This window comes from Arachis stenosperma, chromosome 3 (assembly GCF_014773155.1).
Source record: "Arachis stenosperma cultivar V10309 chromosome 3, arast.V10309.gnm1.PFL2, whole genome shotgun sequence".
Classification (NCBI taxonomy): domain Eukaryota; kingdom Viridiplantae; phylum Streptophyta; class Magnoliopsida; order Fabales; family Fabaceae; genus Arachis; species Arachis stenosperma.
In genome coordinates, this window is record NC_080379.1 from 35,522,631 (window position 1) to 35,541,819 (window position 19,189).

Consider the following 19,189-nt stretch of genomic DNA (forward strand, 5'->3'; position numbering starts at 1 on the left):
TAAGGGAGGTTCAACAACTAAATGGCCGACTTGTAGCCCTCTCCAGGTTCTTGGCAGGATCAGCATTAAAATCCCTTCCACTATTCTTTTTATTAAGAAAGGGATGCCAGTTTGAATGGACTCCAGAATGCGAAAGAGCGTTCCAGGAGTTCAAAAGGTTCTTGAGCCAACCTCCAATCCTAACCCGACCTCTAGTTGGGGAAGATCTCGTCCTATATCTGTCCGTAGTAGACAAAGCTGTCGCATCAGCCCTGATAAGGGAGGACGAGGTCGGACAACATCCAGTGTACTTCATCAGCAAAGTTCTACAAGGCCCCGAACTAAGGTACCACAAATTAGAGAAATTTTCTTACTCCTTAGTAATAGCCTCACGGAGGCTATGGCCTTACTTTCAAGCTCATACGATAAGACGGATGATGCAGGGAGAATGGTTCAATGGGCAATAGAGCTCTCCGAGTTTGACTTAAAGTATGAAACTCGGACAGCAATCAAAGCCCAATGCCTCACCGACTTCATAGCAGAATACGCAGGAGATCAAGAGAAGCCAACTGCATGGGAACTTTACGTAGATGGATCCTCAAACAAGACAGGAAGCGGTGCAGGCATAATACTGGCCGACGAAAGGGGAACCCAAATAGAGGTATCCCTCAAATTTGAATTCCCAGCTTCAAATAATCAGGCAGAATATGAAGCCCTGATTGCAGGATTGAAGCTGGCAGAAGAAGTCGGTGCAACAAAAGTGATGATATACAGTGACTCTCAAGTGGTGACCTCCCAGATAAATGGAGAGTATCAGGCTAAAGACCCAAACATGAAAAGATACTTGGAAAGAACTCTGGAGCACCTCGGGCACTTTGCGAAAACCGAGGTTAAGCACATAACCTGGGATCTCAATAACAGAGCAAATGCCCTATCCAAGTTAGCAAGTACCAAGCCAGGAGGGAATAATAGAAGCTTGATCCGGGAAACTCTCCAAGAACCCACTGTGGTAAAAATAGAGGACAAACGAGATGTCCTAGAAGTAACTGGGCTAAACCTCGGATGGATGAATCCCTTGGTCGAATACCTAAAATTTGACATCCTCCCCAAAGAGGAAAAAGAGATTAAGAAAATCCTGAGGGAAGCACAACATTACACTCTGGTGAAAAATATCCTTTATAAAAGAGGAATATCAATGCCATTGTTGAAGTGCGTACCGACCTCAAGGACCATTGAAGTACTAGAGGAGGTTCATAATGGGATCTGCGGAAACCATCTCGGAGCCAGGTCGCTAGCTAGGAAAGTAATCTGAGCTGGATTCTACTGGTCGACCTTACAGAAAGATGCCACAGAATTTGTGAAAAAGTGCCAACCATGTCAAATGCACGCAAATTTCCACGTGGCTCCCCCCGAGGAGCTAATTAGTATAACTTCTCCATGGCCCTTTGTAAAATGGGAGATGGATCTGTTAGGCCCTTTTCCCCAGGCCCCAGGACAAGTCAAATACTTGATTGTGGGAATAGACTACTTCACAAAGTGGATAGAAGCAGAACCATTAGCCACCATCACAGCCCAGAGAAGTCGGAGGTTCCTCTACAAAAATATCATCACAAGGTATGGGATACTATATTCCATTACCACAGATAATGGAATCCAGTTCACCGACTCTACCTTTAGAAGCCTAGTGGCCAGTATGAAGATCAAACACCAGTTCACCTCAGTGGAACATCCACAAGCAAATAGACAAGCCGAGGCAGCCAACAAAGTCATACTGGCAGGACTAAAGAAAATACTACAAGATGCAAAAGGAGCCTGGGCTGAGGAGCTCCCACAAGTGTTATGGGCTTACCGGACGACACCACAATCCGCCACTGGAGAAACGCCCTTCCGACTCGTCTACGGCGTAGAAGCCATGATACCAGTAGAAATCAGCGAACAAAGTCCAAGGGTGATTATCCATGATAAGATCGGAAACATACAGGGGCACAAAGAAGAGCTTGAACTGCTCCCCGAAGTTCGAGAGCAAGCCCAGATAAGAGAAGCAGCGTTGAAACAAAGGATGACTACCAGGTACAACAAAAAAGTCATTCGAAGAAGCTTCACCCCAAACGACTTGGTCTTGATCAGAAACGACATTGGAGTCAACAAATCGGGTGAAGGAAAACTCGCTGCTAATTGGAAGGGACCATACAAAATTAGTGAGGTCTTAGGAAAAGGTTATTATAAGGTGACCGACCTAAACGGCACCGAGTTACCAAGGTCGTGGCTTGCTTGTAACTTGAAAAGGTACTATAGTTAAAAGCGAACTCTACTCCCTGATGTACTCTTTTCCCAACTTCACGATTTTTTCCCAAAAATCAAAGGGTTTTTTTTAAGAAGGGTTTTTAACGAGGCATCACAGTAGAGGCTAAGGGAAAATAGACTACCAAAGGCCCTTAGTAGCAGTAAAGTACCTCCCCAAATAAATAAATATCTTTTACAATATCTCTTATAAATTCCTTCTCGCTTTTTCTTTCTTTCTACGAAACGCGCTGACTTAAGCTCGACAAAGCGTGAAAATCCCATGAACCGACCTAGATGGTCATCAGGATAAAACGACGAGGTACAAGTCGGTGTAAAGAGGTTATAAAAGTTTATCGTGAGAAACTCGGAGACATTCCGACTCATAAGTCGAAAAGAAAAACCGAGTAGAAGAAAAAATGCATCGCAAAAATAACCTAAGTCATAGGAACTCAATAAACGACAAAGTTGAGTATAAGGAATAATGGAAAAGAGATCAAAAAACCTATTAAAAAGCCAAAAGACTGTCCTAAGTCCTTAAAGCGAAAAAGCTCAAGAGGACAGACAAGCCAAAGAAAAAGGTTTTCAAAAAAGGTCGAAAAAATTCTTTAAAGTATCAAAAGAAAAGCATGCACACCAAAGGTAACTTAAACCCTTATCCAAAAAAGGGTATTTATAAATATTTTGTTTACGGCCTTAAAAGGCCAAGAGGAATGTCAACAGACCACTACCACCACAAACATAAAAACAGTTTAAAAATGAGGGGACCCACAGGCCGACCCCCATATAGCCAACAAATTTTTAAACATCACCACCAGGAATAGTCGGATCACCACCAGAGTCAGGAAGAGCAGTCGGAGCGCCATCAGGTCCAGGGAGAGAAGTATCCATAGGAGACGGAGAGGAGGTTCTGTGAGCCTTCGAGGAACTCGGAGCATCCTTGGAACGAGGAGGGGACTCAATTATCCTCTGCCCCCAAGTTTTCAGATCGGATTCGGTGACAGGCTTAGGTGAGGGAGGAGGATAAACTATGGCACCATCAATGACGATCTTGTCAGGATCCAAAGGAGAAAGATCCAGGTCGGGAGCAAGGACCCCGACCTGCTCCTTAAAAATCCTCCAGGCCTCCTCGGCTCCTTCAGCAATAGAGTCCTCCAACTCGGCGTAAGCATTTCGAGAATTCAACAAGTCCTTCCTCACCTCCATGAGATCCTTGAACAAACTCAAATAACTCTCCTGCGCCTTCTTCCTCAAGCCCTCCTCTATATTGCATTGGGCTTGTAACTTGCTCTCCTTCTCCCGAAGGCCATCCCTCTCCTCCTTCAACTTAGCGACCTCCTCCTTCAACTCCTTCTCATGTTTCTGATATATGAGAAACCTCTCCTCTAGCTCTTCAACCCTCGAGGTTGAACCCAAAGAGCTAAGAGGAGTCTTCTCAAAAATATCAAGAAATTTGGTGCACACCACCGCCGTCCTGATATTCTCCTGAGCCAGAATGGTGAGGTAGTTCCGGATAGAAACATCATCCATACCTATACGGGTATGAGGATAGATGTATTTTCGGATAAACGCAGGAGCATCCACCTTAGCCTCACCTTCAAAAGAAGAGCTAGACTCTAAAGTCTTACACTTCTTCTTCTCTGGCTCAGGAGAAGGTCGGGGAGGAGGGGGCGGCTGAGAAGAAGCCGAGGAGCCATCTCTGTAAGAAAACAATTGGTAGCCAAAAAGTCAGCGAAACAAGTCGGTAAAAACAAGTCAGAAATAAAGTAGATAAATAAAAAAGCTACCTAGTTGTGTCTGGACAAAGGTCGGCGACCCCTGGAGAAATTTTTTGGTATCCAAATATGGGGCCCTCCCCCACACTTCTCGGAGGAACCCCACAACGGCTGCCTCCACCCCATCCAGGTCGTCCAAACCATATTTCTCACAGGGGGAGGCCTCTAACCAGTACAGAGAAAAGCGAGGAGAAGAATTCTCATCCAAGAAAAAGGGGTGGTGACCCTCTACGGCTTGAACTTTGAAAAAGTAATTTTTGAAGCATGGAAAGATTCATCAAAAAGGGTGAAGACCCTCCGTGTATAGCTCGGAAGGACACCCACTGCTGCTTGTTATTTTGCCCACTGAAGGGCTTGGTCATGTGGAAAAGAAAAAAGGAAATCCTCAAAGAAGTCAGAAAGTCTAAGGCATGGCTGACAAACTGATAAATTTTCAGAAAGCCCCAGGAATTGGGATGAAGCTAGGTAGGTGCAACACGACAGTGACGTAAAACAGCAATCTCAAAATCAGAGAAAGGAAGAAAAACACCTAGGCGGGACTGCCTCCGAAGCCCTCCTGAAGCAAACCCGGTCTTCTGGACCCGGGACAAGCAGTTCATACTTCGGCTCATCCTCATCAGAGGTGCAGAGCCGGTGACGAGTGCAAAGATCGGTAATAAAATCAGTGTCAACCCAAGGTTCCTCCCCTAAGACTGTGACATCGACCCACTGAGCAAGAATTTCTACGGAAGACATTTCTTTTCCTAAAAAAGGTTGGTGAAACCTACAAAGGAAAAAGAAAAGAAAATCAAAAACATGGTCTCTAAGGGAGGGTACGGAATCAAAAGGTTGGTGAAACCTACAAAGGAAAAAGAAAAGAAAATCAAAAACATGGTCTCTAAGGGAGGGTACGGAATCAAACAGAAGCCTACGAATCAACTTCTCTCTCTCTAAAAAATAAAAGCATGCAAACAGAAAGCACGTTGTAAAAAGAGAAGAGAAGAAAAGACTAACCTTTATCTGGAAATAAGGTAGATGAAAGCCTTCAAACAAGGAATGCCCCACGAACGGATGAGAAGAAGAAAATTCGAAAAATCGCAGAAACGAAACAACGAAAGAGAGGAAAAGTATTTATAAACACGTTAGGGGCATAATGGTAAAAACAAAAGCGGTCATTAATGAGTGCACCGTTACCAAGGTAATCAATCCCTACGCGAACCTCTAACAGGCGCGACGTTTGATTAGACGTAACTGTGAAAATCAAAAGCCACGAAAAGTCACCAATGATCACGTCGGTTCCCTCCTAGGTCGGTTACGACCCCGAGTAGAATACTCGAACCCAAATCTTAAAAGAAATTGGGCTTGAGTAGGGGCACTGTTCATACCCTGACCCAATGATAAGGCCCAGGACCCAACGAAAGGCCCAATCCAAAGGATTGGGCCTCACCCTACACCGACCTTCAATCTACGAAGTCGGTGCTTACCATGACTTGCTCTAAAGAAGTCGGGAACGAGGGATTAGCTGGCAGATAAACCCTCACTCAAGAGGATAACTGCCCCTAAAATATCTCTAACCACTTCCAGGAGCCATATCTCAACTTCCCTAAGATAAAGGGACGGTTATTCCCCTTAAAAGGCGGAACTACTCCAACGGTTGTTATGGGTTCACCACTATAAATACACTGACATCCCTCAAGTATCTCTAAGTTCCAATACATTCTAAACCTGCTTAATCCCATGCTGACTTAGGCATCAGAGTGTCTTTGCAGATACCACCCCCCATTTTCTCTCACACACAAGTCGGAAGGAGGCTCCCAGACGTAAACCAAGTCGGAGACCACCCTCCTCTAGCGCTTGGGCCTCACAAACAAGCCCAACCTCCATCCGGTTCTAGGTAAGCCTCGGAACAGTACTTATATCACATGTCTCAAACCAACTTTTTGTTGCATTTATCTTTACATTTTGTGAATTAACTTAATTACGCTTGTTTGTTCCCAATAAATGATAACTATTGCTCATTTTATACTACACCCAAACATCAATGCAATGGCCCTTACTCATTTTACATCGTATTGAAGCCATATAATATGTTTTGTATCTCTGTCTCGTTCTCATTTCAAACACAGCGAAAGGGATTAGCCAGATTAATCAATTTCTTTTTATGTCCCTTTACAGTCTTGTAAAGGACGACGTAGCTTTAGCACCATATTATATTTGATTTGATTCATGTCATGAAGGTTCCATAAAATTTTATATTACTATCCAGAGCCTAACACAACCAATCTCTCTTATTCAAACTTGGGACTGAGTAGGTAAAAATTGAGAGAATAAGTAGCAAACTCAAAAAAGACCTTGGAATAACGGTCTTTCTTCCTAACATAATACACATAGACAGGCCAAAAATTTAAGGCGGAACATTCACCATGTCCAAGAAAAAAAAAAGAGTGACATTTACATTTTGTGCATTATTTGTGAAGATTGTTCATCTAATATTTGCTGTCAATTAGGTTCATAATTAACACGATTTTCAAGTCAACTTAGCAGCTAACATTACCCTCCAAATAACTTTCTAACGTGCTCTTAATTTTCGTTATATACTATTAACATGTTATCTGGTTAAGAATAAGACTTGCCAGACCTATATAAATAGCGTCCCCAAAAGATATTTTCCTTGGTTTGGTTTGGGTCGGCTACATGAATCATTAAGCGTCATTCTACCCTGTTACAAATTATGCCTAAACTCGAGCCATTTAATTTATGAAGCTCCCTCCTCCACCCATGTTTGTTCCTCCTTGTGATGAAACCTGTCCCTGAGAAACCAACTGAGACCGCCCAGGTCCTTGAACATATGCTTGTCCCATCCCAGCCCCAACAAGTTGTTGCTGAGGGAGTTGTTGATGCTGCTGCAGTTGCTGTAACTGTGGAAGCTGTTGCTGAGGCTGAAGCTGTGAGAGTTGCTGCTGTTGAAGTTGGGGGTGTTGCTGTTGCTGGATTTGTGGAAGCTGTTGCTGCTGCTGCTGCTGCAACTGGACCTGCTGAGGAAGCTGTTGTTGTTGCAGCTGTTGATGCTGCTGCTGCTGCTGTTGAAGCTGGGGAAGTTGCTGCTGCTGCTGTTGAAGCTGGGGAAGTTGCTGCTGCTGCTGTGGTTGTTGTTGCTGTTGCTGTGGCTGTTGCTGTTGTAGCTGAGGAAGTTGTTGCTGCTGCATGTGAGGAAGTTGCTGCTGTTGTTGCAACTGTGGAAGATGCTGTCCTGATTGCAATTGTTGGTGCTGCTGTTGCTGCTGCTGCTGCTGCATTTGTTGCTGCTGCTGCTGCTGCATTTGTTGCTGCTGCTGACTGGTTAATTGCGGTTTAAATACAACCATATCCTGTTTGCAATTGAAATCTTAATAAAGGCTCAAAGCTCAACAAACAAATGTTTTTTCCATTTGTATTTGGTTGGAAACAAATGTTACCCCAGGGAAAAGCATCCCAATCAAGCGGAAAGCTTTGTCGGAAACAGATAGCAGCAACGTCTGGGATGGCAATTGGATAACCGCACACTGAAATCAAAATAAGAGGGAAGAAAAATCAAACCAAATATAAGTTCCTATCCAAAAGTTATGAAATTAGTGGGCTAGATCTATTGGCATGGTTTAAATTTGGAAATTTATGAGATCTGAAAGTCTAGATCATAAATAAAGGCAAATCATGCAATAAAAAGAATGATGGAAACTAATCCTAAGACATGATTCATGATATTAACACTAATATTTTAGAGATACAATTACGATATTATATTATGAGATATTTCTTGATTTCCTAGGCCTTAGAAGGTCGCTACATTCACTAATATTTGAAAGCAAAACTTACCAGCTTCTTCTCCTGCAGCTGACCAAGAAAACCATGTGGGTTCATCGCCCGAAAAACTAGGAAATCTGCCTTTCCAACGTATTGCCTAATGTCACAGTTTTAAATAAAAAAAATTCGCATAGAAAATGTTAAATGGTAAGATACACCTACAGACGTGAACATGCGCAAGCAAAACATAAGTTAAATGAAGCCTAACTTGTTATTCATGTGGTCTTGGGATATAAGCCGAACAATTTGCATTACCGGGGGCCAGTTTGCTGCAAGCCTGGGACAACCAAAAGTGATCGGTCAGTAAATTATTGAAAATAAGTTTTTTATGACGATTTAATCAAACAAGCAAAACTTAAATTTGCATGGCACTCTCTAAGCAAAACTTAAATTTGTTGTTGTTTTTGTATTATTCCCTGTAGTTACAATACTTGAGAACAAAGTGATTCTCTAAGCGGGGAGTATTTTAGGTACCTACATATTACTAGTGTATGGAAATAACAGGTAAATGGAGGCAATCACATTTAGATAGGAAGTAGTGGGTGCATGAACTGTAACCAAATCTCCGGAGTTGGCATGAGAAGCTATTTGTGGAATTAAATGAGAGGGCTGACGGAAGAAGCCAGGAGGAAGGCATCCATTTGAGAATAGGCTTAGGGAGAGAGCTTCTATAGTGCTCTAATTTGGATTTCTTCCAGTTTTTGCAATTCCAATTCTGTTTTCTTTTCTTCCTTAAAACTGATATTACATTGATATCAGTTTGAGGGTGTTATTAGTAAACATATGGTCTTCCACATATTTCCCCGATAAACTCAATACTTGTGATGAAATAAATTGCAGGATGAAGTTGTAAAGACTTCTTTAAAAATTCAGTTTAAAGTTCAAAAGGAACTCAACACCGGGATGTAAAATATGAAGGACAATGGTATTCGGGGAAGAGAGAGCAAATTCAAGAACTTACGTCTCAGAGGCAGAAGCATTCCTGTAACCCTGTATGACAAAGAAATTATACATCAGGTTAAAAAATCGAAGTGAATAAGAAGCCAGATGCCAAAAAATTACATCAACTGCCACAATGAGATGGAAAAGACTATAGGGATAAACATACTTCAAGTTTAGTGATAAATACAGGTTGCCCTTGCCTTTGCCCAGATAAGCTTCCCTGCAAAAATTTCACTTATTAAATTTTGACCAAAGCACAATAAAGCTAAAGTGAAATCCAAAAACTTGCCACCACCGCCCGATATCAAGCAACTCACCCTTTGCCACCCAACACTCCAATCCAAATAACATACCTAGTCTAAGTTTTAGATGTACTTTTTTGTCACAATATCAAACACACTCCCCCACTTTAACCAACCCGCTTGAATCCTATGGTCTACATCCTCTTCGATTTTTCTATTATCCTATATAATGTATCCAAGAAACTTAAATCTCTTTACTTGTGGTAGGGTGTCTTTTCTAATTTTTACTTCTATGTTAGTGTTTCTCTTCCTCATGCTGATCTTACATTCTATATATTCTTGGGTGAAAAAGGTTAGGTATGTCTCAAAAGCGAATGGTGAGGGGTCATTGACTCATTTGTTTTTGGTTACGGACCGCATCTTCCTTTATGAAAATTGACAGAGGGACTGTATTGGGTATTTACTCTATTGGTAATCAGCCGCAACTAGAAACAACATAAATATAATAACTTCGATATAGTAGTTTAGACCTTGTAAATATCACTGAATCTTTGATGACATATGAAAAGATATTGCATGCTAATTAAGGTGATTACAAAGAACTAAGGAATTAAGATGTGTGAATTACTTGTCTTACACTCAATTGCACTTAAACACCATAGCATTGAAAGATACAAACTAAAATCTTCAAAATGCCCACCATATGGATAATGATTACAACAATCGTGAGAAGAAAATGGTTTTCACATAGAAAATGCAAAATTTTTTTTTTGGTTATTTCTAAATAAAATGAAATTATTTATTCCACACTATATATACTGAAATTTACAAGAAAAAAGAGGAAAAAACTTGCTTAAATGAAAACGGGGTAATGGCCATACCTCCCAGACCTTCACATATTTGGATTGTGTGGATTGCATACCACCTGATGTCTGTTGTGGCAAAGACATATTAGCAGCTGCATTGTTGTTCACAAGCGGCTGCATGCCTGGTTGGACTTGTTGAGACATTCCTGGAGTAGGAATCATTGTGCCAGTTCCAGAAGAGACAACTGATGGACCAAGGCCATTATTAATCATATTTTGGTTCATGTTGACTCCACCTTGCACCATTTGCGCTCCCGAAGGGTTTCCTTGGCTCATACCTGGTGCCTGCTGTCCCATACTGACAGCACCTTGAACATTACCCATTGGTTGTGAGATCCCAATATTTGGACTTCCAGCCATATTAGAAGTGGCTGAAGCTATCGAACTGAGACCTGAGTTTTGTGCAACTTGTGCAGGACCATTAAGAGGTCCAGAACTTGAGATTGATGTTATTCCTGACTGTCCAGATGAAAATACATTTTGAGGTGCAGGTATAGAAGAAGCCATCCCACTGGATATCATGTTTGACATATGCATGGCAACAGGAGTCTGACCCATTGACTGAATTCCCATAGAGGTTCCACTGCCTAATGCAGCAGAATTCATCACCTGTCGTGCTTGAGACACTTTGTTCAAAATGTTCATGTTTGCCTGAGCAGAATTCACTGGTCTCATGGGCTGCAACATGGATACGGTAGGCTTTGTATCCTGTGCATTTTCATTACTTGTCATAATATCTTGAGTCATAGAAGATGGAGAAGATGTCTGCAAGCTTGGTACTCCTTGATTATTAGCAGTAGCACGAGGAGCTGATGAATTATGAGGAAATCCAGGTCCAGGTACCATAGTTGTTACAGGAATTGGCTCCTGTAGAAGTATTATATGTATCTAGGATCACTTGAAAAACAAGCAAGAAAAACTGAAAACAATACCATACTATAGATATAATTCTATAATCTTATTGGTATGTTAAGTTTACCACTTTCACGGTAGCAGGGACCACATTCCCACCAGAAATTGGTTGACGGTTTGGGATAGATCCATTCACTGAAAATTCATAGAAATATCATGATAAATATACTAGATCTTCAACCACAAGACCAAAAGAACAACCAAGCCACTTAAGATTGTTATTAACTGATGCCCATTTTTTTAAACATGGCATACATAAGGCAAGAAATTTTCAGACTGATCTTGTCGACCAAACAGAGAAGACAGTGCATACTATATTGACGGAGAATTTAACCTATCTTTTTCCTTTAGATGTAGATAATGTATAAAGCGTATCCAGATCCATTTGATCTATAAAATTGAACTGGTACTGCTAATATGAAGAAGTGATGATCCAAAGCTAACTCAGAAACCTCTGAGTAACAGATCCCTAGCTGACTAATTTTATCCTTGCCCCCACATCAATGAATTAGAGTAAAATTTCAGATATATGTATTATGATTTATCTAGTTGTTCTTTAAAATTATGCATGTGACATGATAGACAAGAAATATAACTACAGAAAGCAAAGTAGTTTTCAGTGCTAATTGAATCCTGAATACCTGATGGCATAGAAGTCGGTGGTGCGCCTGTAACAGGTATGCCAGAAACTGCATCTACTTTAACAGGACTCTGATTTGAAGGCACGCTTGTTACCCCAGATCGACTCAAAGCAGCGCGTGCTTCCTTGAAACTTTCTGATATTAAAACAAGGAAATGACTAACTTTGACATCAACTGGTGGATCAGCTGCTCTATTGTTACGCTTCCCCTCCAATACCAAAGAAATAAAATAAACATCAAACAAATTCACACAGGAGAAAACACTTTCTTAATTTAATCAGGTCTGCTCAAATCAAAAAGAGGACAACTCTGGTAAAATTAAAAAATCTAGCCATCAGCACATGTATTTGCTCTGGACTAAGGATCTTTTGTAAGAGATCAATTCGGTGCTCAAAATGGAAAGCAGTGACAATAACTAAGGAAGTGTGCATTTCGAAATGTGAAATATTAGTTGATATTGTAATTATACTATTGATTCTCTCTAATTTTAGTTTAGAAAGCAGACCATCTTGATGTTTTATATTAGTCTAAAGTTAAGACTCATGACTGATTTAGTTTATAAAGGACATATTATGATTACAGTACACCCATGCTATGTCATCCTTACCGCATTGTAGATGGCTTTAATTTTTGCAAGTTGTTTTGGACAGATGACTGACAGAGAAACAGAAAGCTGCATGCAGAAGATCACATTCCATCAGAACAAAGATTAACAGCAGAAGGACAATAAATAAATAATCATAACAATAGCAACAAGAAGTGTATTACTAAAACAGTAGATGTAAATAAACAAATAACGCAATAAGTACCTGAGGAAATGCTTTAGCTACAGCTTCAGCATCATATAAACGGTTCCCTGCATCTGAGTCAATGGTTTCACTCTGCTCTATGTTGGGCAGTCTTGGAACATAAACTGGTGTCTGCAGTGGATAAGGATTACTTGCTGCTATAAGGATACAATGCTTGTGCATGTCCACATTTTGCTGATTGGGCCCACCATCTTGAGAACTTGGGAACATCTAGACATTCGCACATTGGGGTAAGAGGATCAATAGAGATGTCCATAAAGTTCATAAATAACAGGGTATCGTGACAACCCTTGATTATATAATTGCAAAAATACAGGGTATGAAATGAAGCTGAAATTGTTGAAGCCTTTACGATTAAACTTATCTGCAACCAAGGCATTCTTCCAAAGATGTATATCAATCTATGTGCATTAATTGAACATTAAAGAGAGAAGGGAAAGGAAAAAATAAATAAAAGAAATCAAAAAAGAGAAGAAAAAATATGACAACCCTTGATTGCATAATTGCAAAAAATACATCACAATAAATAAAGCTTCATGCATAAAAACCAAACATACAATTGATGTTTCAATTCATAAGATTCTATTCAATGAGAAATTACATCGCTTTTCTCAAAACTTAATTAAAATTGTTCTGAAATGAATAAAGTTAAATTGACTTTCAGAATAAAATCCATAGATAAAAGTAGAATATATTTAATAATTCTAAATAACATATTAAACCTCAAGAAGTCAATATTCTTTTATTTTAAGAAATTATTGCTAAATAAAATAAGAAAGCTGCATATGCATTCAATAATTAATCATTTAAATCAATATATTTGCAATCAAGTTTTACGAATTTTATGAATTATTGAATTTTAATAAGACTATAAAATACATTTAGAAAGCAATATATTTTTCACCTAACACGTTAAAAGTTAATAATCTATCTTCACTGTAGTTGTATTTCATTTTATCTATCTTACATTTTACTCTCTGCTTCATGTACATTAAACATTTAAACTGAATAATATCACTATTAGTTCAAGGTGCAATCAATTACTAGAAATTGGTTAAAAACTGTTATCCGGCATGTCCTCACACAAATACATATGTAGACATATTTATACATATTAGGAGTAAAACAAAACACAATAAAGATGATGAATCAAGATCAGAAATATATACACCTATCAAATGGAAAGTGACAGAACACAAAAAGGAAACTATAGTATATGGCATACGTACCATCAGAGCTTCAGCAAGCCCTTCAGCAATTGCTGCATCATTAAAACCACCACCAGTAAAGGGTATCGCTGATAGCCAGAGGAAGAAAATATCGGGGTCTCTTGTCCAGCCAGTCCGTTGCACGAGGACACCTGCATTTAATGATGCCTATGTAAGCAGCTGCTCATTTCATATGCAATTATTTTCATTGCTAACAGGGATTGATGAGAAGAAAACAAGGACTTCCGTCTTCTAGTTTAACTTTTTATTGAGGCAAGAAAACAAAATGCTGAAATTTTAAAGACTCTTGCATGTTTTCCTCTTCTTTTTTTGTTAGCTACGTGTTTATTTGAAAATGTAACATGGGGTTAAGAAGAAGCATCATCATCATCATCATCATCATGATTAATTCTATAATTCGGCAGAAAGTTAATAAGCAGCTTTTAAACAGACATTATTCACTGAACACAAAAAAAAAAAAAAAAAGATTATCCAACCCTTACTAGAATAACATCCGTGAGTATTGAAGGTGGCTAGGGCAAACTCAACGTTGGATACAGAAGGCTTCTGCAAATGAATGGGAAAATAAAATCAATAGACCAACCGCAAGATCAAAATTGGCCATGATTAAAGGAATACTTTAACTTCCATTGGGCCGAAGAAATGCACACAATAATATAAACATGATTAAGAGAAAATCAATTTTATGAGGTAACTGGGAACATAAACGAAAATCCAGCAATAAGTTTAGAAAATTTAATCAAAACAAAACTTAAAAGTACTGTTCAAAGCATTGAATAATGTGGCAAGGATGAAAGCATCGATTTGCTGCTTTTGCAATGAATAAATATTCCATTCGGTGTCAATCACAGATTATAATCTAGAGTTGTGGCCTCTCCAAGTGTAACAGTGGGAAAGAAATGGCCTCGTGAAGTACCATACACATTTTACTATTTCTTTGCTATTTCTTGTTGTAATTACATTTGCTAGTTCATTTATTCTCCATAATACATAGTTTAATTTTTTTTTTCTTTTATTCCCTTTTTAAAGATTGTGAAATTTTAGTCAAACCAAAATGATATACCTGGCCAGTGGAGTCAGTTCCAACAAGAGACCTGCAACAAAACCACAACAGGCGAAATGTATCAATCATGTAACCTATGATGTGTAACCTTTAAAGTAACTTAAAATCCACGCAAAGGAGTATACTGAAAATGATATTATAAACCACTAAGGCAAAAGGTGAATTCTATTGAATATCACAATCTTAAGCTGGCGAGGAACAAGCCTAGCTATTTTAAGTTATAACATAAAATGTCAACTCCAAAAACATTAAATAACTACAAGACTGATAAATGAGTCATATTTGGTTCCGATCAGACACCGCCAATCTTTCTTTGGCATTATTTATCGACCACTTCCACTCAAAATGTTAAAATAAAATAAAAAGGATTTCATTTGTATGTATCATCAATCTAAAAGAATATCTAATCATGTATTGCCACACTAGAAAAATTATCTAACATTGACACCCTTTACTTGAATGGTTATCCAAAAGCCTAATTCAAAAGTGAACAATAAACTAAAATATATATATATATATATATATATTTTATTTCATGAATTTGTGACTTTGGAACAATTTATTTGGGTTTTGACACGGGGAAGAGGAAGCTCGGTATGCCCATATACTATCTACCTATGCTACCTATTGATTTGTTTGAATGGAAAAGAATGACTTGATATTTAACGGCTCCAGGCTAAGCCCTTTAAGACTTTTGTATATATGCAAATATGGTAAGATCCTCTAAACTGAGGAAATTGGTAAAGTGAAAAAGTGGGGGTCTAATCACCCTTTGAATCAAAGTAGTGTGGCTCACATGTGATAAAAGTTACAAATTCAATATTGACTAACTCTTCACTTTCTCACTTACCAATCTCCTCACTTTAGAAGATCTTTCTCCAAGAAAGTATGCTTAACCACTTTTGTAGATTCTCTTACATATTCTAATAAAATAAAACTACTTTTGCATCTAAGCTATCTTTAGAGGAACAAAAAGTCTCAACATTTCGAAATCTTGAGTTAAACTAAATTTTATTAGGTACAGAAGAAAGGGAATAACAACTCAGGTGATATAAGAAACCCCCCAAACCGCACCAAAAGGGAGCCAGAAAAGCACAAGGAGAGAGAAAAAATAATCAAGGGAAAAAAAAACACTGTGGTAAGAAACAACATCAATCTATGTCCTCGATAATGGCTAAACAATCTGCCTGCACCTTAGTAGGAGCAGACCAATATAATACCAGCTACACCGATTTAATACAGATAGATTGTTGGATTTCCTCTAAAGTGCACAAAATCATAAGCTCAAAAGTGAGAAGCTATACACCATTGGATCAATACTTTCCACTGCAAGTGCAACCCATTAAATAATCTAGTGATGTTTAGCCCCCTACTTTTGCACTTTAGAAGAGAAAAATCCTGAATCTTCGATCCAAAGGACAACTCAGAACATAAATTTAGGGGGGAATTCAAAAAGTTATCTCTTATCATTTTCTAAGAACATGTGTCATTAGTAAACAGCAAATCAGATATTATAATACCTTTAAAACCTGACATTGACACCACTAAATTTGACACAGTTGTCACTGCTCTAGAGATCAAGCAAGTGAGCAACTAAGATCCACCACTAAAGTGAACAAGAAATAGGATCAAGGATCTCCTTGCCTCATGCCACTCTTACCATGAAACCACATTTGATTCTCCATTGAAAATTACCTAAACTGTAATTATTGCAAGACATTCGAAAGAACTTCTACGCCTAGACAGTAAAAGCTATATGGAGTCAAGCAAACCAAATATTATGACACAACCAAACAAACTATTGTAAACTTTCATGGAACTAAACGTAAAAGGAACATGCAAAGGAATAGCCCATCATTGCCGCACGATAAAGCTGATCAAAACCCTCAAGCAATAAAAGATACTGCATAAACCTCTCGACAACTCTGAAGACGAATATTTAAAAAAAACACCCTTGTGACAACGGGATTGTGGGCTTCTCCATGTCATTTACTCCCCATTTAATTCATTTTAAGCTAATGTTGTACTTCACCACTTACACTTGAAGTCCCAATAATTGTAAAGCCCACCATGGTCTCCTCTCTCAGAACTGACACCAACTCATGACAACAAACCCTAAAGCAATTAATCTGAACGCTCCATATCATATTGCCTCACTTAATTCATTCTTACTCGGTGTGAGACTTCAAAACTAACTCCAGTCTCATAAACCAGTTACCCATAGCTTCACACTCTCGAAAAGGAACCAAATACATAAAAGAACCATCCATTAACCAACAACTAAAAAGCAAGAAAATCAAAAGCGGGAAACGGGATTAACAATCAACCAGAATCAACTCTGAGACATGGTAATAAAATACTCAAATCCAGACAATAATACGAAACCCTAATTGTGATTAAATAGAGAGAGAGAAACAAAACATTATAAGGAACAGAGACAAGGAACCTGATGATCTTGTCAATGTAATCCACGAGAATCGTATCCCAATAGGGTCCCAAAGCAGCGGTGCTTTCGACGACTATGATGACCTGTTTCTCTGCCATTCTTTCGGAAGGGTAAAACGGTCAAAAAAATTCAAGAGAACGAGGGGGTTTTGGTAATGGAAGTGATGTCCGCCGAGTCGCAGTAGATCCGACAGGCGAGGCGGCCGACGAGCTCTCCTTCGGTGAGACTCCGTCTGGGCCTAGCAGGTCCGGATAAGACAAGCTGAATAGGTTATCGGCAACGAGTTCAACAATGTGACCCTCACTCTCTCTGGAAATTTTGCCTAAATTAAAAATTTCTGAAACTAAACAAGATTTTGGGTTGCGGAAGGTGCAAGTAAGGAGAAGAGGGAGAACACCAAAATATTGGTTTTCTTTAATTGTTGTCTACTTTAGTTACACTATCTTTTGATTCACATCTGCAAAGGATGTGACAAACGTCTTTTTTTTTCCAACATAAATGTGTTTTAATCAATATTCTCAAAATTAGACCACATAGATCGAAAACCATTTGACTATACGATTTGGTTATTAAATAAAAATTATTTTATTAAAAACTGTTCGAAAATCGAATAAATCGGTCAAACAAAACTAGAAATCGATCAATTCAAAAAAAAAAAATCTTTTATATATAATAACTTATTTATATCTTTTAATATTATAACATAATACATCTAAACATTTGGTACTATGACGAGGAAGCCATGCTCAGGATTGTTTAGGGAGATTTAGCTACCAAATTGGTGAAACAAAGAAAATACGCAAGAACATGTTTTCAAATTGATCTTGATTTGCTAATAATTAAGAAGATTGGTGTCGATGAAAGTGTCTACGAGATTGAATATGAAAATCTGCACCTAGTATGTGCCAAATGCATTTCAAAAGTGGGAGAGAGAACGAGTGAGAGAGATGAGAGGAACACGGAGTGGGGTAGAATTAGAAATTTACAGCTAAAGGATTTTAGGGTTTGGAATCGAGAAGAATATTAACGCTTAAAAAACGATTCTTTTTCTAGTTTTTGTTAATAATCTGCTACAAGACATCTCAAAAAATGAATTATTTCACTTGTTCCATTAGACGTGACGCATCAACGACATTCACCTAACTTAAAAGCTGAAAAATAAAAAGGTTTACCTGTTCGCGTCTGTTCGTTATACGATGAAAGGGAGAGCCATGAAAGCTATAGTAGAAATGCACCATTAAGTATAAGGGGAAAGATAATTTCCATAAGCGAGGCTAAGTATGGAGGGAAAGAACACCAGGTTACGCAAAAGGGACATTGCAAGAACTGATGTGGGGAGCAACCAACTATGGACAGGTGAAAATCCTACAAGAATGGAAGAAACTAAGAAGATTACGTCTATGAAAGACCCGCATGAGAATGGTTGGATGAAGAAGGTTGAAGTACCAGTAGCAAAAGAGAATTTTGATTGGCTGTTAAGGAGTTTAGTTGGAGGAACGACGATGGCCATCGACTTCAAATCGTTACAGAGAGCAATCAGTAAGAACTTTCTTTAGGTTGTTGAAGTCAGGGAGCATAAAGCATACAAAGTCCTATTAGTTTTTGATAGTGTGAAGAATGCGGAGAAAGCTTTTACTTTCAAAATGAATAGTTTTCTACAATTCTTTCATAGTGTATGGAGATGGGAGGAATCAGAACGCACTGAGACTAGAAGAGTTTGGTTAGAGTGTTATGGAGTGCCTTTACATGTTTGGTCAATGGAGACGTTCAACACAATAGACAGTCTATGGGAGGAAGTAGTCAAGTGTGATGAACCGTTGAATTAGTTTTATTCCTTTCCTAAGTAAGGCTATAATGGGCTAACGAATAAGCTAACATACTATTAGTCCTACCAGATACTCCGAATCTCATGCTGTAAGTATAAAAGCCTGGTTTTGCAGGAAGTGCAGTAGGTTTGTTTTGAAGTCCCAGCACAGCAGCATACACAGTAAAATTCTTGGGCTAAGCAGTACAAAATCAATCCGTTATACCGTATTTTCTGGGTCTGAAAGAGCGTCAGGTGTTAATTGACACTTGTATATTTGACGTAATTAAGGAATGGGTTCATATCACTGTAGGAACTAGAGACTTCGATGTTTTTATAAAAGAGGTGGGACGTGAGATATATGGAAATAATTATTTTTTGG

The 19,189-nt window shown here is 38.7% G+C and overlaps 1 protein-coding gene across 1 annotated transcript; it reads right to left on the minus strand.

Annotated features, from left to right (window-relative positions):
* Nucleotides 1–6,280: 6,280 nt before the first annotated feature.
* LOC130968453 (mediator of RNA polymerase II transcription subunit 25) lies at nucleotides 6,281–17,480 on the minus strand. Its single transcript, XM_057893734.1, has 15 exons — nucleotides 17,004–17,480; nucleotides 14,558–14,588; nucleotides 13,977–14,040; nucleotides 13,495–13,625; nucleotides 12,266–12,475; nucleotides 12,064–12,129; nucleotides 11,457–11,664; nucleotides 10,883–10,950; nucleotides 9,919–10,770; nucleotides 8,962–9,015; nucleotides 8,815–8,843; nucleotides 8,062–8,130; nucleotides 7,866–7,950; nucleotides 7,469–7,555; nucleotides 6,281–7,381 (listed from the first exon to the last, which is right to left on the minus strand). Exons 1-15 carry the CDS (start codon nucleotides 17,099–17,101, stop codon nucleotides 6,764–6,766), a joined length of 2,670 nt encoding a protein of 889 aa, XP_057749717.1. The 5' UTR covers nucleotides 17,102–17,480; the 3' UTR covers nucleotides 6,281–6,763.
* Nucleotides 17,481–19,189: the final 1,709 nt, after the last annotated feature.

What these genes read in the sequence shown, in the direction of transcription:
- LOC130968453 (XM_057893734.1), bottom strand. Translation starts at nt 17,101, where the DNA reads ATGGCAGAGAAACAGGTCATCATAGTCGTCGAAAGCACCGCTGCTTTG. An exon ending in AATGCTTCTGCCTCTGAGAC is followed by an intron (nt 8,131 to 8,814) that starts GTAAGTTCTTGA and finishes TGGTTGTCCCAG; the next exon opens with GCTTGCAGCAAACTGGCCCC. An exon ending in CAAGACCACATGAATAACAA is followed by an intron (nt 7,951 to 8,061) that starts GTTAGGCTTCAT and finishes CTGTGACATTAG; the next exon opens with GCAATACGTTGGAAAGGCAG.